This window comes from Ruditapes philippinarum, unplaced genomic scaffold (assembly GCF_026571515.1).
Source record: "Ruditapes philippinarum isolate M1 unplaced genomic scaffold, ASM2657151v2 ctg802_1_1_1_1, whole genome shotgun sequence".
In the NCBI taxonomy this organism is placed as follows: Eukaryota; Metazoa; Mollusca; class Bivalvia; order Venerida; family Veneridae; genus Ruditapes; species Ruditapes philippinarum.
The window spans coordinates 27,206-47,125 of NW_026866781.1; the positions used below are offsets into that span (position 1 = coordinate 27,206).

Consider the following 19,920-nt stretch of genomic DNA (forward strand, 5'->3'; position numbering starts at 1 on the left):
CTCAACTGGGATTTGAACTCGAGACCTCTCACTCACTAAGCGAGCGCGTTACCACTGTACCACGGAGAAGTTAAAACAACAATGGCTGAATAACATTAAGTCATTCTAAATTTAGAACTTCCATTGCATTTCGGGTTTGTAATCCTTATTAATTTCAAGGTATTTTGTTCAGGGTAAACCTGTTGTTTAAAATTGAAGTAAATATTTAAGCGAAAATCTTCTCGCCCAAACAGTCCGACATGTAGAATCTATATATTCCACTACTCGGTTTGTGTAGTATTCGGTAATCGACATCGCTAAAAATAGTATTTTCATTGATAAAATCATATTCATCCGCGTAATTTGTGATTGTGCATTTATTGACAATTCTATAAGTCAATGCTATTGTTTAACTTTGAATGCGTTGTAATTTGTTGGATACTTGTAACAAAATAAAATATTTCTTTCTTTTAAATCGCTAGTTTTAAGCTGTTTTGAGAACTACTTGTTGTTAAGTTTGTCGTAAATTTCTGTGACAGAGATTGAATGTCCGCTTTCTATTTACTTATTTTTGATCAGAAAATACAATAAAACAATATTAGAAATCTTCGACCATTCGGGAATTACTTTGCTTGAAAATTAATGCACCTGTCTTTGACCATCTTTACGCAGTGATCTCCCCTGAATTTTTCGGCGTTAGTGTACATACAAAAGGGAAGTAACCGCTTCAAAAAAGTGGACTACTTTCGGCATTTGCAATTAACAACATTAGACTCTGAAATTTCGCTACCATTATTTGTTTGGTCTGACGACCCAAACAAATAAAAACTGAACATTATTATCGAACATCCCTGGCAACCTTTATATTTGATCCTTTTTGATAGTTTTATACTTGAAACACTATGTCTTTGTTTCTCTACTAATCAGTTCTTATAAATGAGCCTGATCTGCTAATAGAACTCTCAAAAAAGGCTCAAATAATTAAGAGCAATATTTTTTAGTCGAGTCAATTTTTTGCAACCATTTTTGGTGGATATATGGTATGTATTTGCAGTTGTGGGAACAAGTAAGTTAAAAGGTAGTATATTATACCTTAATTGAATTTTAGGTGTGGGCCCTTTTTTTTCTCGAATAGCCCTCTGTTGATTAGTTTATGGGCCCAAAGGGCCCCCTGGGAATTCATTCTAGATTGAACACTGGTTCAGGTAATATGAAATTAGGCAAAGCCTATTAACAGGGAAGTCTGTTAAGATAATCATTCATTTTTATTTTACATTTTCCTTTTTAAAAGTGTCATTCGGTATTTATGCACTGCTTCCGTTTATTCTGGTTCTCTATCCTATTGTAGTTTTCATTGATGTGCTCAGGAGACCAGTCTAGTCGCATCCGTTTCCAATCAGAATTTCTCAGCTTTTATCGTCAAAAGGTTGCAATTGGTCTATTACCCATAATTTTACAGTACTTCCGACTAAAATTTTCAAAACCATCACTATCTAGCAGATACTTGCGTAATCGTAAAGCTTGCAAGCAGGCCTTTATGGCCTTTATCTTAGAATTTTTTAGCACTAAATGGAGTTAATTAATGCCTGCAGGCAAATTCAATTCATGCTGGCAAGTTGTTAGGTACAGTTTATGACGCCTTCCATCAGGAAGCCACAGGGGGTAAACATTTAATCTTTTAAATTGATTTATTAGGATTAGTGTCAACATTTACTGTATATTACTGTATGGGGATAATCGTTCCAGTTCCGTTATTAGTGTTCTAGAATAGTTAATAATAACTTGAAAATAAGATTATATAAAAATATAAAATTTCTGGCTTCAAAGTAGATCATTTTAGATTTTTTTTTTCGGGACATAAATCATCTCCATGTCATGTCCGGTACAGATACCTTATTTCCAGGATAATCCTGGACATCCGGGATGTTATGGCATGTATAGTGTTACTCTGTTCATTTTTTTATTTACTTTTTTGCGAGGGTACACATGGTTTGTTGAATTCAAATCCCAACAGCGACTAGTATTGCTTTTATCATGTCAGGAAAGTAATGAACCAAATTCAAGGCAACATAAAGAGCATCACATTCATCAGTGGTTCTACTCAGGAGGGCGCTGTACCCAAGGTCAAAAAAATTTTGTTCAGTATTTCCAGGCACTGTTTCCATATTCAAATGGAACACCTCAACCATTCTTCCTTAGCTGAAAATTTATGATTGGTCTGTAAACGGAATACCTTGCTTATTATCTTTAAATTATTCTGGTGGTACTTTTTGCCAGAAATGTAAGTTTGGTTTTGCCCATCATCAAATAATACAGAATTGTGGTGTATGGAAAAATGAGCGAACAGCATTTTCGAGGATAGAGGGGAAGGCCGATTTAAACGGCTAATTTTAAGTATCGTGTAATTGTTTATGTTTTAACTTTTTGTCTTCTATAAATTCATTAAAGTTGTATTTTTTCAAAACTCAATCAATGTAGTTCTGTGTAGGATTGTTGAAGGCTTCCAATGATTTGAGAAAATTAAGATAAACTTGGGAGAACCTTTTCCAATGATGAAGTGAATGACGATTTGTTGAACAGTTGAATCAAATTTCCAACCATGGAAACGCTCTACACTTCTTGATTTCTTGAAAATTGTATAAGAAAAATGTATACCTGTGACAAGAACTTGTCCTTACGTGCAACATAAATTACTTTTGGTGGATTTCTTAAACTTGTATATATTGATATTTTTCGAAGTATGGAGCTAAAGGTCAAGAGCCGCAAGATGTGGTTGAATTATGAATTAGACGTTTATTTCTAGCTTTTAAATGATCCAGTTTAAATGATTTGACAGATCTTTTATCTATATCAGTGAGGTATTAATAAAAGAAAATAAAAGGCAGTGTCGACATATTATATGTACAAATTCATATACATGTATGTAAATTTAAATGGTCGTTGTGACGTAAGGTACTTGTAGCATTTACTACCTACTGCCAAATAAAGACCGAGTCACAGTGTGTAAACTTAAAACTTTTTTAAAAATGTGAAAGGCAACACATGCCATAAAATTAACATGAAAGATTAACTTTAGCTGACAGCCCAGGACAAATTTTGTTGTTATGTTACCTTGCTGTCAATTAGCAACATAATAATTAATTCGCTAACATACTGTGATATAGGATATGGACAGATACAGTTTATCACTAATGACCCTAGTCATAATTTACATTTTAATGATTTTATAGACAGGTGCTGTGTTCGATTTTATTTATGTTGGGCATATATTTTTCAACTGAAATTGAATATCAGGGAATTCAATATCTGGCATCTGGATAAGGGTAAAAATATTAGGATTTTTTTGTGGATCATGCTGGGATATCACATGTATAGAATTATGGCCACACTTGGATATTGAAGTTAGGTTTCAAATTGACACACATGTTTGTACGAAAAAGTTGTCTTTGTATTACCGGTACCTGTTTCTCCAACATATTGTATTAAAAAAATTGTGTGCATGTTATTAAATAATCCATGCTGTCTGTCAGATCATGATCGGCATTCTTTGCTATTCACTTTGAACACCATTTTCAAGGGCTGAAAAGTCATAATTGTAACTGAAAGCACATACAAAACTGAAAAATGTGACGTCACATTTGACATCAATCAAAACAATCTAGATGAGAACAAAGGCAAGGTTTTGGTTTCGATGGCTTGAGTTTATGATTAAAATTTAAGGGTCAGGGTTTTTTCTCAGGATTTTGGGAACTTGACCCATACCCATGGAATTGGGAATTTCAACAATATTTTGTTAAAAATTGGGAAAAAATGCATGACTGAAAATTTGCAGTGATTAAATAAATGCAAACAACCATTGTCTAAGATGGCATTTTCAAACATTTAAGAACTATAACAGTGAAGAAGCCCTTATTTTCAAAGATTTTAGAGTTTTTATTCAATATTTTTATTTTGCAACTTTCAATTGGGAATTTTTTCCTGTGGATTGGGAAAATAATATACTATTTTCAATTGGGAATATGACCGAATATCGGCTATAAAACAAGCCAAAAAAAATCCCTGAGGGTAATTTGTTTAAACACACAGATTTAGACCAAAATATTAGAAAGTCATTGAAAATACTATTTCATTTGTCAGCAACTGTATTAAAGACTTTAATATTATTTATACATGTCAAAGACGGGTCAGAAAGTAGTTATTGCTTCTTGATGAATAATGACTCATTTGCCCGTTTTTCATTTAGCGGGTCCGATTATCACCTTCTCCGATTATCACCTTGTCCCTTCTCTTAGGTGCATTAAACCTTTTAATGTTTATCTCTTTCATCAGTACCAGTATTCCCTCATGACTTAAAAGTTATCAAGATCTTTTTATATGAACTAGTACCGTCTTTAAGGCATATTGCTACGCATACTGTGTACTAAGGTAACATTTTGTTGGAGAAGGTGTTCCAGATTTCTTCCAGGATGAATGGCCCAGCTATATAATGATAGTTATTGTGAGGCAAAGGATTCATGAGCTGTGTCACAGCAGTGGATGGATGTTATATAGAAAATAAAGGAGGTGGAACTAGTGTGTTGATTATCTCAGCAGACAATCACAGGTTTCTAATTGACACTTAATAAGTATTGATTTCTATCCGCTTCTTTCTATAGACTCTAGAACAGTTGGGGGGAAAATCTTTAACTGTTAAATAAGATGTAAAAGATATTTCTGACATGGCGTCTCAGTATTAATGAGTGGACATTTGATATATTGGATTAAGAGGGAAATAATTACATAGGTTTGTTCTGTTTGTTCTTTAGTTAGGTTAGACTTTCATATGTTTGTTTCACAATTGAAACTCAAATTCTTATGAATTAGACAAGGTTGTTTTTAAGCAAGTTGTATTTGTTCTAGATTGCAAAAAAAATCTGATTTCTATTTGATTTGAAACTAGACAATTCCATCACTGATGTACATTGTCAAACTCTCTCGAGTATGGTGGCTGATTTCTGCCATTTTGTGGCGCCAACACGAAGACACAATATATATTAGGGGAAATACCTTTTGAGGGGCGAAGGCAAAAAATGGCAGAAATCAGCCACCATGCCACCATACCCGTAATGTCTTGTTACATTGATCAATCATTGGTGTTTCACTTGTCCAGTTTCTTTGTGAGAAAGATATCTATTGGTTGTTTCTATGCACTCTTTGCTTTTCTTGTCAGGCTCACTTGTTACTGTGGTCTCATACTTGTCAGACATTGACGGACTTATGACAGATACACAAAACAGGTTCTTTTTCTTATGACAGACTTATGACAGATACTCTTGAAAAAAAAATATAATGAAACACAAATAAAGTTTGTCCTAGTAAATATGCAGGGAGAGCATTTAGTCTACAGATTCACAAGATCAGCTGCACTAGATTTACCATTTGTTCTGATCAAGTTTACTGATGTGACTGTCTGGTTAGATTTATTGACGTAGAAATATTTATATACATGTACTTACTGTAATTTCTAATTGAAAAACAACCTCTGAAATAATAGATAAGTGACTAACCACCAGTACATGACGGACAATAAAACAAATAATTAAATATTACAGCAAGACTGTTATTGTTTACTTTTATAAGCTGTACCTAATGTTCATTGTTCAGAACCTGTTGAAAGTTTTTAATAATTAACAAGTAGTATAGCCCTTACACTGTAAACAAGAGAACAATTAGGTAATAAAGTAAGTTGATGCTGTTAAAAGCCATAAAATATAATTCATTATTTACAGAATTAGTAGCTATTGTTTTAAGTGCACTATAAAAGAATCCCCACTGAGTTTAGAATCAGGAACATATATAAATGCCTTACTGAATGAGCAGCAAACCAGGGTTGGTTTGCTGATTTTACCAATAAAACTTTCTACAAATGCATTGTCTAACAATTACATCTTGTTTGAATTATTGATAAAATGTTCTTGTTCTTTGTTAAATAGGCTAGCTGTTTAGTTTAAAACACCAAGAAATGTTGATTGTGTGTCATATTATAACTACTAGAAACATAGGTTCATTTCATGCACAATGTTACAAATTTTGAAGTGAACCATATTACTTCTAGAAGTGTCAGTTTAGTAACTCCCTCACAACACAACATCATCTTAAGTCTCAGTTCCTTCATCATTTGTTTCAATCTTTCTTAAACTCAAATTTTTAACCACTTCACCATCAGAATTGTTAATCTTATTAAAAGAACACCCAGAGCCTCTACTCCAGAAATATCTAAAGCTTTAAGCATCCAAATACTCTTTCTACCACCATATAATGTCTTAAGCTTTCAACATCAGAACATACTTTCTACCACCACATAATGTATAATTTTCCTTTCACCACAGAAGCATTCTTTTTACCACCATATAATGTCTAAGCTTCACCACAAGAAAAATCTTTCTACCTCCAGGTAATGTCTAAAGCTTTTACCACAAGATGATTCTAACACCACATGATGTCTAAAGCTTCACAACAAGAACATTCTTTCTACCATCACATAATGTTTAAAAGCTTTCTACCACCACATAATGTCTAAAGCTTTCATCACAAGAGTATTCCTTCTACAACCATATAATGTCTAAAGCTTTCACCACAAGAGCATTATTTCTACCACCACATAATATCTAAAGCTTTCACCACAAGAGTATTCTTTCTACAACCATATAATGTCTAAAGCTTTCACCACAAGAGCATTATTTCTACCACCACATAATGTCTAAAGCTTTCACCACAAGAGTATTCTTTCTACAACCACATAATGTCTAAAGCTTTCACCACAAGACCATTCTTTCTACAACTACATAATGTCTAAAGCTTTCACCACAGGAGCATTCTTTTTACCACCACATAATGTCACAAGAGTATTCTTTCTACCACTGGTGGTTGCTCCATTTACCATTTTAAATATGTTGTTGTGATACAACGGACTGACACAAACTGAATATGTTAGTAAACCAAAGACTGTTTTAAGCTGCACATTTGTAACATTAAAGTTACCTTACATTGTCAAGTAGTGATGTTTTATCCTGTGAAAAGGTCATAGAAAGGGAATTATTTACACAGTTGAAGCCATTATGGGACTTTTTTTCCCCTATATGATTAGTGATTAGGTGAAATAGAGTGATACATTAGTCTCATAAACATACAATAAATTAATTTATCTGGACCTTTGGGTGTAACACTTGCTCGTGTCAAATTGCCTTATGGGACTGTGAATACCTCACAATCATTTAATACAGCAGCTCCAACTTATCCTATCTTCAACATCACTACAGCAGAAATCAATACACTCTTTATTTTATATTGGTTACTTTCTCTTACGGTCAGTGTTTGATAAGACTGACATTCTTGTCGGATGAAGTTTTCATATTTTTTATATTATACTGTGACAGTTCAAAATATTAAATGAGTTCAATGACTTTCTGAAATTTATAAATTCTTTTTGAAAATATTTGTGAGAAGAAAATACAATGTCAGTTGCAAGTTCAGTTTTCAGATATGTATGTGAAGTGTACTTTTGATTTTTTGACGAACAAGTTCAAGATAAAGAAGATATTTGTGGAAGGTCTGGAGATTATGATGTGTTTGTAAGCCTTGATGAATTCATCAGTACTGCTTCATTGAAGATTAGAGATTGATTAAGAATTGGGACTTCTGTCACATAGATGATTATTTCCTGTCTTAAGAGTTTCTATGAAAACAATATTTTTCGGATTTGTTGAAGTGAACAGTTTGATATTGCATGTAAGTTCATTTCTTGTGGAATTACATTAGAAGCAGGGTGCATTGATTTGCAGTAAGCAATAAATTCTAAATGGATTTGAGTTAAATTAGTTGTTCAATATTACAGGTAAGAGATTTATTAAGCCGTTAATATTCTGACCGTGAGATAAGAACAGTTTCAGACATTATAATGTCTGCTACATGTATGCTTCTTAAAAAGACATCTGTTACAGTTTATTCATAGAGACAAATTTCTTGAAAAATACTTAATATTTTGACCTAGACTAATTTAGAAAACAAAATTCAAATTCCTACTCCTGAACTGACCTGAAATAAGCAAAAAATCAAATTCAAGGTCAGATAACTCAAAAACAGTATCAATAATTCATTTTTTTTTTCTATTTTTTGCTTCAAATCATATCATGCAAGGATTAAATAACTCATACCATATAGTTTGATATTGTGTACATGATATTTTATACATCTACACTTGATTTAATTAGTTGATTGGGTGAAATTCAGATTGATGATTTATTTGCTGTGTATGATATCAGATATACTCAACAAGAATTAGAAGGTTTCATTTATAATAATCAGGCAGTCAAACAATATTTACATGTATGTACCATTTAGTAATTAGGATGTTGAATTTAGGTTTTTAAATAGGTACTGTAATCCAAAATGAAGGATATGGTGGGTTTTGTCATCTTAATCATTTAAACTAACATAATTAAGATGATCGTACATATTTATTTTTTCAGGTTTACCAGATATTTAGATAATACATTTTATAATCAGTACCCATTGGTCAATCTTTATCATTCAATTTTTAAACAATAAAATTGCTTTCAAGTTAATATCTGTCTTGTAAATTTAATTTCTTATTGCAAGTAAGGATAGTGACATATAGAACCAGACTGCAGTCTGGCCAGGTACTGGCTGACATACAAATTTACAGGTATTTCTTGATCATCCCTTGTATATACATGTTTGCTGCATATATTCAGTCCTTGAACTAGAAAACCATAAAATGATCCAAATGAACATCTCTTAATTCAAAACTGGAGACATTTATGACGCTAAATCAGTAGGGGGAAAGGATCAATAGAAAGGTCTGGGCCACTTACCGTAAAATTCCTAAAATTTTCCAAAAGGGGGGCTATTATTACAACACAGTTTTTCGGTATGATTGTCTTCTTATAATGCACCATAGTGAAATTGAATCATTTCATATATTCCATCACCTTTAATTGTATTTAGCATACAGAGTTTGATATACTTGATAAAGGTCAAGGTCATTTAAATATGTAATTTTCTCAGTGAACCCTGCTTTATTTGCCTTAATTTATAGTTTACAATCATTATATTATTTGATTCAATATTAAAATAAAATTTATACAAGTTATTGGCATATGTTATTACTGTTAATCAGAAAGTTTACAGTCTATAACTGTGTATGGTATATACAATGCATAAATCTTGCTGATGGTAGTCTTCTAAGTCTACAACAAACTGGTGAGTCAGTGTCATGCCCTCTGTAACGAAGCTACATAAGCTTTCCTATTTGCATTTATACGAGCTCGCATGTTCTAAAGTAAATACAATATTACAAGACTTGTCCTTTTTCTGTCATTTTCCTATAAAATACTCTTGCTTATTAGAGTAGTAATAATATAATATATTTATTGTCTTATCATTCTGTTACATTGTATTATGGAGCCAGAGGTCTTGGTCAGTATATAATATTGTTTGTGTGGTATATAAACTGTTTGACAAGTTGTTGGATAAATGTAATCCATTGCTATATGAGGAAATAGAAACTCCCAGTACCTTGGTAACTTCTGATTGGGTCAGGGTAGCAATATCTGTTGTGAGTTCCCAAGTAGATGTATAATTCTTTGTCACTTAAACTAGCTTACATTTTACTAGGTTACAGTTGTTATTGATATCATTAATATACTCCTTCACAATTTCAGTCAGGTCAAACGCTTAACTGTTCACTTAAAGTTTATACATAGCATAAATATATATATTTTGTGCAGAATGAGATTTTTTTGTTAATAGAAAGGTTATGAAGAATACAGACATACATTTCTTTTAACCTGGACATACTACATTTGTGACATGTTACATTATTAAATTATTATGGTACCATTGAATCAATAGTACCAACCAACTACATGCATTATTTTATCTTGCTACCACTGGTTTAAATAAAGTAAACTTTTCAATAGCTCACAGGGAGGGGATGATTAAATTTCATGTAGTGCTTATAATGAAGGTTTTGAACTTTCTAAACGAGATCAATACTTAGTGAATCTACAATGAAGATTTAGATGTCTAGGGGAAGAAAAGAAATGCAATTTGTTACATGAAAGCATATTTACCTTTTTTATCATCCATATTAATTTCAACATGTATTTTGTTGCATGTATAATTATATCACAATCTTTTGCATCTGAACACAATAATGTTAATTTTGAATTTAAATTTTTCTATGTACAGAGTTGCTTATTGGGTCTGGAAAGACTACATGGATGATAGCATTATAAGTCTTCCCTTATGACAAGTAATGCTCACAGAGTCCCATATTGTTTTTCTGAAAGCTGTGAAAACATTTACATTAAAGTTGTGAAGATTATTTTGAAAACTGAACCCTATTTGGAATAGGTTGTAACCTGATGAAGGCACTAGAAAACATTTGACTTATCAGTTTCTTTTTTAAACTTGAGTATATATTTTTTAGAAATTGGTATGTTGGAAGTTTGAAGGTTGTTTCTGGTGAAATTGAGATAAGATATCGGTGATTTTTCAGGTTTTACAGGTTTTACGATTCCAAAAATTTACAACACTTACACCTGATAGGAAAATACACTGAGATAAGATATTTTATATAAATGTTTCTCAAAGGAGGTAGGCAGATGTATGAACTTGTTTTGCTTTAAGCATAATACATGCCTTTAATATTCTTCCTGTGGGAACTTACACTATTTTACTGTAAATGCCAGATAAATCAAACACATGATGAATCTCATAGATACAGGTTTGATTTATTTCAAATACATCTGTGGAGTTTTTTCTGTAGAAGAATAAGTTAATGTATATACTAATTTGGTTTATGTTTACATTCTCATATATCACAACAAACAGAAATTTTATCCATGAATTATGTTTGTTTCAAGCATATTTTTACTATAAAGATCTACTGTTACTAGTTCATTAATGATGAGGATATATTGTAATTTCAGTTCATGTATATTTTTTGTCATTAATCATTGAAGAATGTTTATACTTAATATTTTATTTATATAAGCAAAATCAGACTCAGAGAAAGAAAATAGTAAACAGAAGATTCTTTTTCACTGAAGTCTACTGAAACTGTTTCAGGCTTTATACTAAAATAAAACAAGTTTCTGATCTAATGCTATGCTGAGATTGGTAATTTTATATGAAGAAATATTGTGAATGAGGATAATACAGACATTATTGATCATGAAATAAAAACACTAAGAAAAAACAAAGTGTGTGCCAGATTAATAATGGAGCTAATCAACCACAGACCTGCTTTCCTTACTTTTGTCTACAATCAATCGTGCTACAGTCAGGAGATTTTGTAAACATATTGAAGTTTTCAAATACATGTATATTAAAAAGCTGCCATTCCTACAGTCTAGGTTTCATAAAATGATTAATTTAGGATTAGTATGTACCGAGTTGCTTATTGGGTCTGGAAAGACTACATGGATGATAGCATTATAAGTCTTCCCTTATGACAAGTAATGCTCACAGAGTCCCATATTGTTTTTCTGAAAGCTGTGAAAACATTAACATTAAAGTTGTGAAGATTATTTTGAAAACTGAACCCTATTTGGAATAGGTTGTAACCTGATGAAGGCACTAGAAAACATTTGACTTATCAGTTTCTTTTTTAAACTTTAGTATATATTTTCAAGATATTGGTATGTTGGAAGTTTGAAGGTTGTTTCTGGTAAAATTGAGATAAGGTATCGGTGATTTTTAGCAGATTTTACAGGTTTTACGATTCCAAAAATTTACAACACTTACACCTGATAGGAAAATACACAGAGATAAGATATTTTATATAAATGTTTTTCAAAGGAGGTAGGCAGATGTATGAACTTGTTTTGCTTTAAGCATAATACATGCCTTTAATATTCTTCCTGTGGGAACTTACACTATTTTACTGTAAATGCCAGATAAATCAAACACATGATGAATCTCATAGATACAGGTTTGATTTATTTCAAATACATCTGTGGAGTTTTTCTGTAGAAGAATAAGTTAATGTATATACTAATTTGGTTTATGTTTACATTCTCATATATCACAACAAAGAGAAATTTTATTCATGAATTATGTTTGTTTCAAGCATATTTTTACTATAAAGATCTACTGTTACTAGTTCATTAATGATGAGGATGTATTGTAATTTCAGTTCATGTATATTTTTTGTCATTAATCATTGAAGAATGTTTATACTTAATATTTTATTTATATAAGCAAAATCAGACTCAGAGAAAGAAAATAGTAACAGAAGATTCTTTTTCATTGAAGTGTACTGAAACTGTTTCAGGCTTTATACTAAAATAAGACAAGTTTCTGATCTAATGCTATGCTGAGATTGGTAATTTATATGAAGAAATATTGTGAATGAGGATAATACAGACATTATTGATCATGAAATAAAAACACTAAGAAAAAACAAAGTGTGTGCCAGATTAATAATGGAGCTAATCAACCACAGACCTGCTTTCCTTACTTTTGTCTACAATCAATCGTGCTACAGTCAGGAGATTTTGTAAACATATTGAAGTTTTCAAATACATGTATATTAAAAAACTGCCATTCCGACAGTCTAGGTTCCATAAAATGATTAATTTAGGATTCTCTTTATTCCAATATCATTCATTCTTTTTACAGTCATATTGATTCAATTAATTCAAATCAAATAAATCACTTAATTACAATATAAATTACTAAAATACACTGGCAGACTTTGAAAACACATCAGCTGGGATTTTGCTTTTTTAATAGGGAAGAGCATATTCATTTTTTAAATATTTTTGCATACTTATATATTAAGTTAAGGACAAATGTGTCTATAATTCTCAGTTAGAATATTGTTACTGTCAGTTGTTAAGTTTAGATTTAAATTTCATAGATAGAATTTCCTAAAAAAAATGGAAGTAAACATTCTGAATGAATATGAATTAAGCTTAATAAAATAATTTGTGTATTTTTAGATTTATTAATAAAAAAAATTAGGTAGGAAAGGAATGACAATGGTGGTGTAATTTTAAAACTAGTATTAACAATAACAAGATATTCCCCATGTTTTTTCATCTAAATACCATTTTACCATTTATACCAATTATAAAAAATACATATTTAACATAAGAGTTACTGTTGATTATAGTGAAGACAAATCACTGTCATTTATGATTTCCATGACTTCCTCATTCCCAGCATACTCCCTCGTTATCACTTTATACATACAACTAATTGCCGTTACAGCTCCCTCGTTATGACTTTATACATACAACTAATTGCCAGAGAATATTAATTAATGAAGATTAGTGATCTCTAACCATTTTCTTGGAACTTCAGTAATTACCATATTGCCATCTTTTCTCTATAATAATTACAAACATACCATCACTGTGTTTACTGTGACCAATATATTAGTTATTATTTTATCTATTTATTTATGAATATTTAACATATCTTAAAAAGTCTGCCAACATAATTTGAATAAGGACACTGAAAAATTTGACTGTTTACCGTGTTTGTCATTAAAGTTTGGATATGTTTAACATAATTTGTTTGGGAGAAAGCAGTTTAAAAACAGTTCAGCATATTATGGAATGTTTCGTGATTATAATAATGATGGTATAATATTTTAGCCATGTAAGTAAACAACTAGTACATTAATTCTCATTCAATCTAGCACAGTTTGAAAAAAATAATGTTGACACTTTCTTACAAAATCAGATAATAATGTCAATAAAGGATATTAAGTTAATTTCTTCTCCATGAAATGTCAATCTGTATTATGTCTCTGGAATCATGTGAGAATGGATATAATTATATATGTTAAGTTTGAGTGAATATTGTGAGTTATTACATGATAATCAGAAATTGATCTCTGATGTTCAAATTCTTTGTGGTTAACTTAATGAGCATAGCACCTCTTTATTCTTGCAATATTCTACAATAATACATTCAAAATCAAGATCTATTTCCTTAAAAAAGTTTCAATAAAAGTCATGTTTACAAGGTAGTTTCATATTATAATTTACCTATTCATGTATTCTGTAATAAAGTAATCAAAAGTTATTTTCCTGTTTGTGAAAAATTAAAATTTGAGACAGTTTTTAAAAGTTAACATATTTAATATATGTATATCTTCCTCGGAATTGTAAGCAGTTATTGTTGATATATGCAACATGTGGGTGAATTATTTATAAATTTATTGCCAATTTTCTAATTTGTAGTGTTGGTGGCCAGGGTAATCAGGGATACCAGCTGGTGGTCATATAAGATGTACATACATGTATAATTAATTTATTATTAATTATTGCAGGGAAGCCGCAGAGAACCATATGTAACAACCAATAGTGCATCCCCAAAATAAACTTGATATACAGAGATAATTATCATTTCATGTAACAATATTATTGTCTTATATTGCAGGTCTGAGGTGGTAGAGAGAAACAGAGGGCCAGCCAAAATGTAAACAATTAATACGTAAGAAACTTCTGTTTTTTCTTCTGTTTATAATTTGACATGGTTTTTGAAAGCTTTCATCAGACAGATAGGCGGGTTAACTGTATCTGATACCTATAAAATCTTCAACAGAAATGTTTTCCTATTTGCATAGATTTCTTTATATATGAATAATTTTGTTTATTTTGACTTGATCTGAAATATTTGGTTAATGGTTTAGTAGATTTTATGATTTAACGTTGTTGTGACTTGTTTTTAGCTATCAAATTCAAGATAAGTCCATGCTTGATGTCCATCTATTGTAGGGCTGTCATTGAATATCACGATATTGATATATCATAGATATTCATCATCCGATACAACATCGATATACACTTTCAAATAATGATACAAGCTAAAATTTATTTATTTCTGTAAATGAATATATCTCTGTATTTTGCCTAATAAGAGGTCACTTTTTTCCAGTTTTCTTGGCTAATTTGAACTTTTAACTCTGTTTTCAAATGTCAGTGACAAAAGTAACAGAAAAAACAAACTTTCTGTTAGTTTGAAGTATTTGTAATGTCGAATACAAGCATGCATAACACCATGATCCCAATTTAAAACACATACTTAAATGTTTTTCATTGTATCTACTGTTAAAGTCGATATATCGTCGATATTTGTCTCTATATATCGATACAAAATTATTGTCCATCAATGACAGCCCTTATCTATTACTACAATTTCTTTAAACAACATGGTAGATTTTAACCACACTTCACTGAAATTATTTTTAGTAATCAGGCTTAAGAGGTCTCTTCTAATTTTGACAAAAGAACTAAAGTAAGAATGTCCTCTGGCATTTGCATTTACTTAAAATTTCCCAGGAGTGAGGAAAATTGTCCTGGAAATATTGATACCTACAGAGATTTTAGATTAGTTTTCCCTTTAATTTGTTATGTAATTATTGACAAGTTTAATGCATTTAAATGGAACAGCAAATTACAGAAGTAAAAGAAAAAATAGAAACAAAGTTAAGTTTCTAACATTTTTTACATGTTGACTAGTAGAGGAGTAATCCAGCAATTTCAAGCATGAGTAGGGATCTTGGTAAAATCTTTAACCTTCTTTATGCTAACTGGGTATATGTTTCTTCCTTACATAAAATGAGTCTATAACCCATACAGGATTAAAACCCACATTAAGGGGTTGGCTATTTATGGTGTCAACAACAAGAGAATTAGCTCCATTTTTCAAAGAAATGCAGTTTTTTTCATTTTACATGGCCCACATGACAGTGTTAATAACTTCAATTATGGCATTAAAACATGAGAATTATGTGGATATGTTTTAATGAGTTCTGCATGCAGCACCCATGTTCAGATAAAAAGGTCAAAGATCAAGGTCAGTGAGTCTCTTAATTCATTTTCTCCCTGTATTTAGAAACAATGCTGTTTATTATCCAGCACTAAGAGAAGTCAGTCCAGAATTCAGTATCTTATGCTCTGATATACATTTATTTTGTACTTTGAATGATCTTATTTTGAATAACTTGATGATTTCTCTTTACCATGTCTAGTACCATTATTTTTATTTGTCAGCATCTGTGTATTATTGTACGTGTTATATTTTCAGGACTGTCATGAAAATGAGGATGTTAGCTGAAGGGAAGCCAAGGTACTTCCATACTGTCTATACACACTAGCTACAACCTAGCATTAAACACCATCTGTAAAACCTGTCTTACTCCCTGCCCTTAAAACATGGTTGACCGTATACCACATGGTCCTTCACGTATACCTGTCCCAAAATCTATATCCTCCCCTAAAGTGATGCGTAATGGAAAATGTGGGGCAGATGTGGTTGTCCCGATTATACAAGGGGAAGATTGCAGTGAAGAGTCCAATGGTTGTGAAAATGGTGTCAAACTAGACAAAAAAGTTGTAAGTCAGTCCCCAAAGTCTCTATCAAAAGTGCCAAAAGCTACAGCCCCCAAAGAACTTCTTATAGATAAGGGTAAACTTAAGAATCCTCCTGAAAAAGGTTTTGAGGCATTTCTTATGACAGGTGATATGATAATCAAGAAAAATCCATCATTAAAACTACGGAAACTGGATGGTACAGGGCTAGAAAGACACCACTCTGATAGTTCTCCATATGATTTAAATGCAGAGAAAAAGGCTTTCAAAAGGTCTGCTTCTTCTCCTGATCAATCAACATTTACTGGTGCTACAGTCATTACAAATGATAATGTTACCATGGATAATATATCTAAAGCATTAGAAGATGATGACGAAAATTCTATGAACCGTAAAGAATCTGCTGAATCTGGTTTTGAGGAGCAGGTCATTCATTCAGACTCTGGCACATTAGAAAAACCAGAAAAACTTCCAAATGACCCTAATAGTGTTTCTGATTTGTCAGAAGTGGATTCTGATGATTTACTTGGGAATGGAAATATGGTAGGGTCTCAGACTTCTGCTATGTATAATGTATCAACTGTTTCAACACCTTCTGATCTAAGATCAGAAACTTCTGTGAGTACTGTGTTACAACAAGAAGTGGAACCTCTCCTGAAAGAAGATAGTTCTAGTTCTAGTAGCATTGATATCTCTTCAACAGAGAGTTTTTCAGGGGAGCTAACCCCAGAACTCATTTATGAGAGAAGTTTATCAGATTCTGGTGGAATGTCACCTGTTTATCAGCATGATGTTAAAAGTTTGATTACATGCAAGAGTGCTGAAAAAATTCTTATTCAAAAACAAATGAGACAAATAGGTCAAGACTGTCAAGGTGTACGGGCGAGTAAAAGTCAAGAACAATGTGTAGGTGAAGATTTTACATTTGTAAGTATTGATATTGACGATACTGCATATTCATTAGATCAAATACCATTATCAGCTGAGAAAACCCCTACTAGAGATGAATTTGATAGACCAGTCAAATTTGAAATAGAATCTCCATCTAGAAACAAAACTGAAAGAGATCCTGACCCAAATGATGACAGGATATTTATGCCTGCTTTTGTAAAACTTGATAAATCTGTACATGAGAACTCTGAATATTCTAGTGAAGAAGATTCGCGGGATGAATGTAGTGATATGTTTGATTCAGATATTGAAAAACTGGAAAGCAATGATAGCATAAGTGATAGTGTACATGATAAGCATGCTCAAGAAGTAACTCAGGAGTTTGATGAAGTCCCTGATAATGGTGCTCAGACAACTGATAATAAATTACATTTGGATAGTATAGGTGATGTAGATAACTTTGATGGAATTGGAGAAGTTATAAACCAGGATGATTTGTTTGTACTACCACCAGCCAAAAGTGTGGATCAGCCATCGGCAATGAGACTTGCAAAGCGTCTGTATAATCTAGATGGCTTTCGGAAATCAGATGTGTCCCGGCACCTTAGTAAAAAGTAAGCATTTAAATCAATGCTGCTCTGTCTTTCTCTTGTGTATGGTGTGCTGTGCTGCTTGGACTGTTATCATCTTGTAGATGCATTGATAACTGCGAAACATGCCCATAAAATATATCCTAGTATCCTTACATTTCATCTGTTTTAAAGCATTATAGCTAGCTACAAAATATTTCAGTTTTATAGAAAAACTAAAAACTGATTGATTAATGATAAAAATAAACCTGAAAGTGGTATTTAAGGAAGATAAAACTGTACTTGATATTTGCCTATGGTGTGAATGGGTAGCATTCATGTTACTTCAGCATATATCTGTAGTATCTATGGTCCGCATTCAAGTTCAGTCATTCTCATCATGGGCATGTTTCCATCAATAGCTTTATATGATATATATACACCAAATATTGTTTTCCTTTCCCTTGTTTACTCATGTAGCATGGTATGGGTGTTCTACAAAAATGAAACAGCTTTGCTTCAATATTTTAAGTTGGTATTTTTTTTTAGTTTACTGCAATCAGCTTGTACAGATATTTTTGTAATGTTTTGTTTTGTCTTCTCAGAAAATCAGGGCAGTTTGTGGCCACACCTGTTTGTTAATCAATTTTCATTTTCAAAATATCTGGAAGTATAACTGCAAAAATATGTTTCTGAAATTATTATAATGTTTTTTTTATTAGGTAAAATGAAATTAAGTCAATTAAAAATACAGGTAGATTCAAACCTGTGTTACCTGTAATAAATAGGCTCGTCATATCTGCATAATAAGTGAGCATTTAAATTATCTATACAGAAATATACAGAAAACAGGTGTATTTTTATGTGAAGGTTAATGGTCATGTTTAATAAGCATGTGCACTGGAAACATCAACTTATAAGATTTTTTCTTTTTATTACATTCAGAGTAAGATTGTATGATGATGGATGGCCTAATTCTTTGTTTATCATTTCAATTTCATAATATGAAGTAAACTGATGTTTATAAGAATTCAAGCTGTGATTAAAACTTAAACAAGCCAGAAACCAACTGGTAGATGTTGGTTTTATTTTGAAGTTGTACATACAGCACAGAGTACAAACAGCACAGGATAGATTTGTGGGGGTGTCATACCTCCATAGAGGATACCCTGGCTATAGAGGATCGCCTGGCCTCTTCCTCATTTGTTAAGCAAGGAAGTTGCTTTATTTTTAACTAAACAATAAAGTTGTAAGATACCCTTCTTCCTTCCACTACCCTTGCATCTTCATTTAAGGTATTTTTTTGTAGAACTTTATCTTTAAAACTGCTGTTTCAGAACTATCCTGAACGATGGCAGTGCTGAATATTATAAATTTGAATACTTGGTATGAAGATATTGATTATTGAGGGAAAGTTTTCATTATGATGTTATCAGTCACCTGACCTGTCTGTAAACTCACTTATACTGTTATATATTGACACAGTCTGATCACATATCATTGTTTAAAATTGATATGAAATATTTTGATTGGTGTTATCTAGGGTTATCTAACTTTGTTCCCAGGTCAAGGGGAAAGCTACATTAATGGTCAATCCTGTATTACAAGTTGAGACTAAATGTAGTTTAATGGATACGGTAATCAAGTTATAGCTGCAAGAACAAACTGCAGTCACTCTGTCAGGTGCAGAGGTCCTCAATTTAAGGTCACAACCCAGCTTGTCCTTAATTTCAGCTTTAGCAAACTACATTATTCTGTAGCAAGTGAATGATCTAAAAAGCAATATTGAAAAATAATACTGATTCATAATTTAAGGGTATTGTTTACGCATAGATTAGCATTTCTATTTTCAGTTTGAGTTTATCAGATGAAATCATTAAAAAGGTTTTGTACTTGCTATTTTTTTGGTGAATTGATTATTCATTACACTGTCAATTATTATTTTACAAACTTTTATGGACAGTTATATATAGATAATGATTAGATATATAATGGTTATCACTAACAGGTTATCTCCCTTGATAAACTGAAGAGATTTTCAAGTTTTTAGTGTATATTTAAGCATGTAGTGCACTGTAACCATCCCC

General features: G+C 31.6%; 1 protein-coding gene across 8 annotated transcripts in view; it reads left to right on the forward strand.

The window, feature by feature from the left end:
* LOC132733706 (PH and SEC7 domain-containing protein-like) overlaps positions 1-19,920 on the forward strand; it is a 79,836-nt gene that overhangs the window by 2,939 nt on the left and 56,977 nt on the right. For 7 of the 8 annotated variants that reach the window (XR_009626200.1, XM_060720378.1, XM_060720382.1 and 4 more), the window contains exons 2-3: positions 14,440-14,493; positions 16,090-17,878. Coding sequence is in view for 7 of the 8 variants with exons in the window: in XM_060720378.1 (XP_060576361.1) it covers positions 16,218-17,878 (1,661 nt within the window). In the remaining variant the exon portion in view is untranslated. Of the gene's footprint in view, positions 1-7,814; positions 7,853-14,439; positions 14,494-16,089; positions 17,879-19,920 lie in introns of those variants that run through there. The other variant, XM_060720379.1, reaches the window with a different exon arrangement.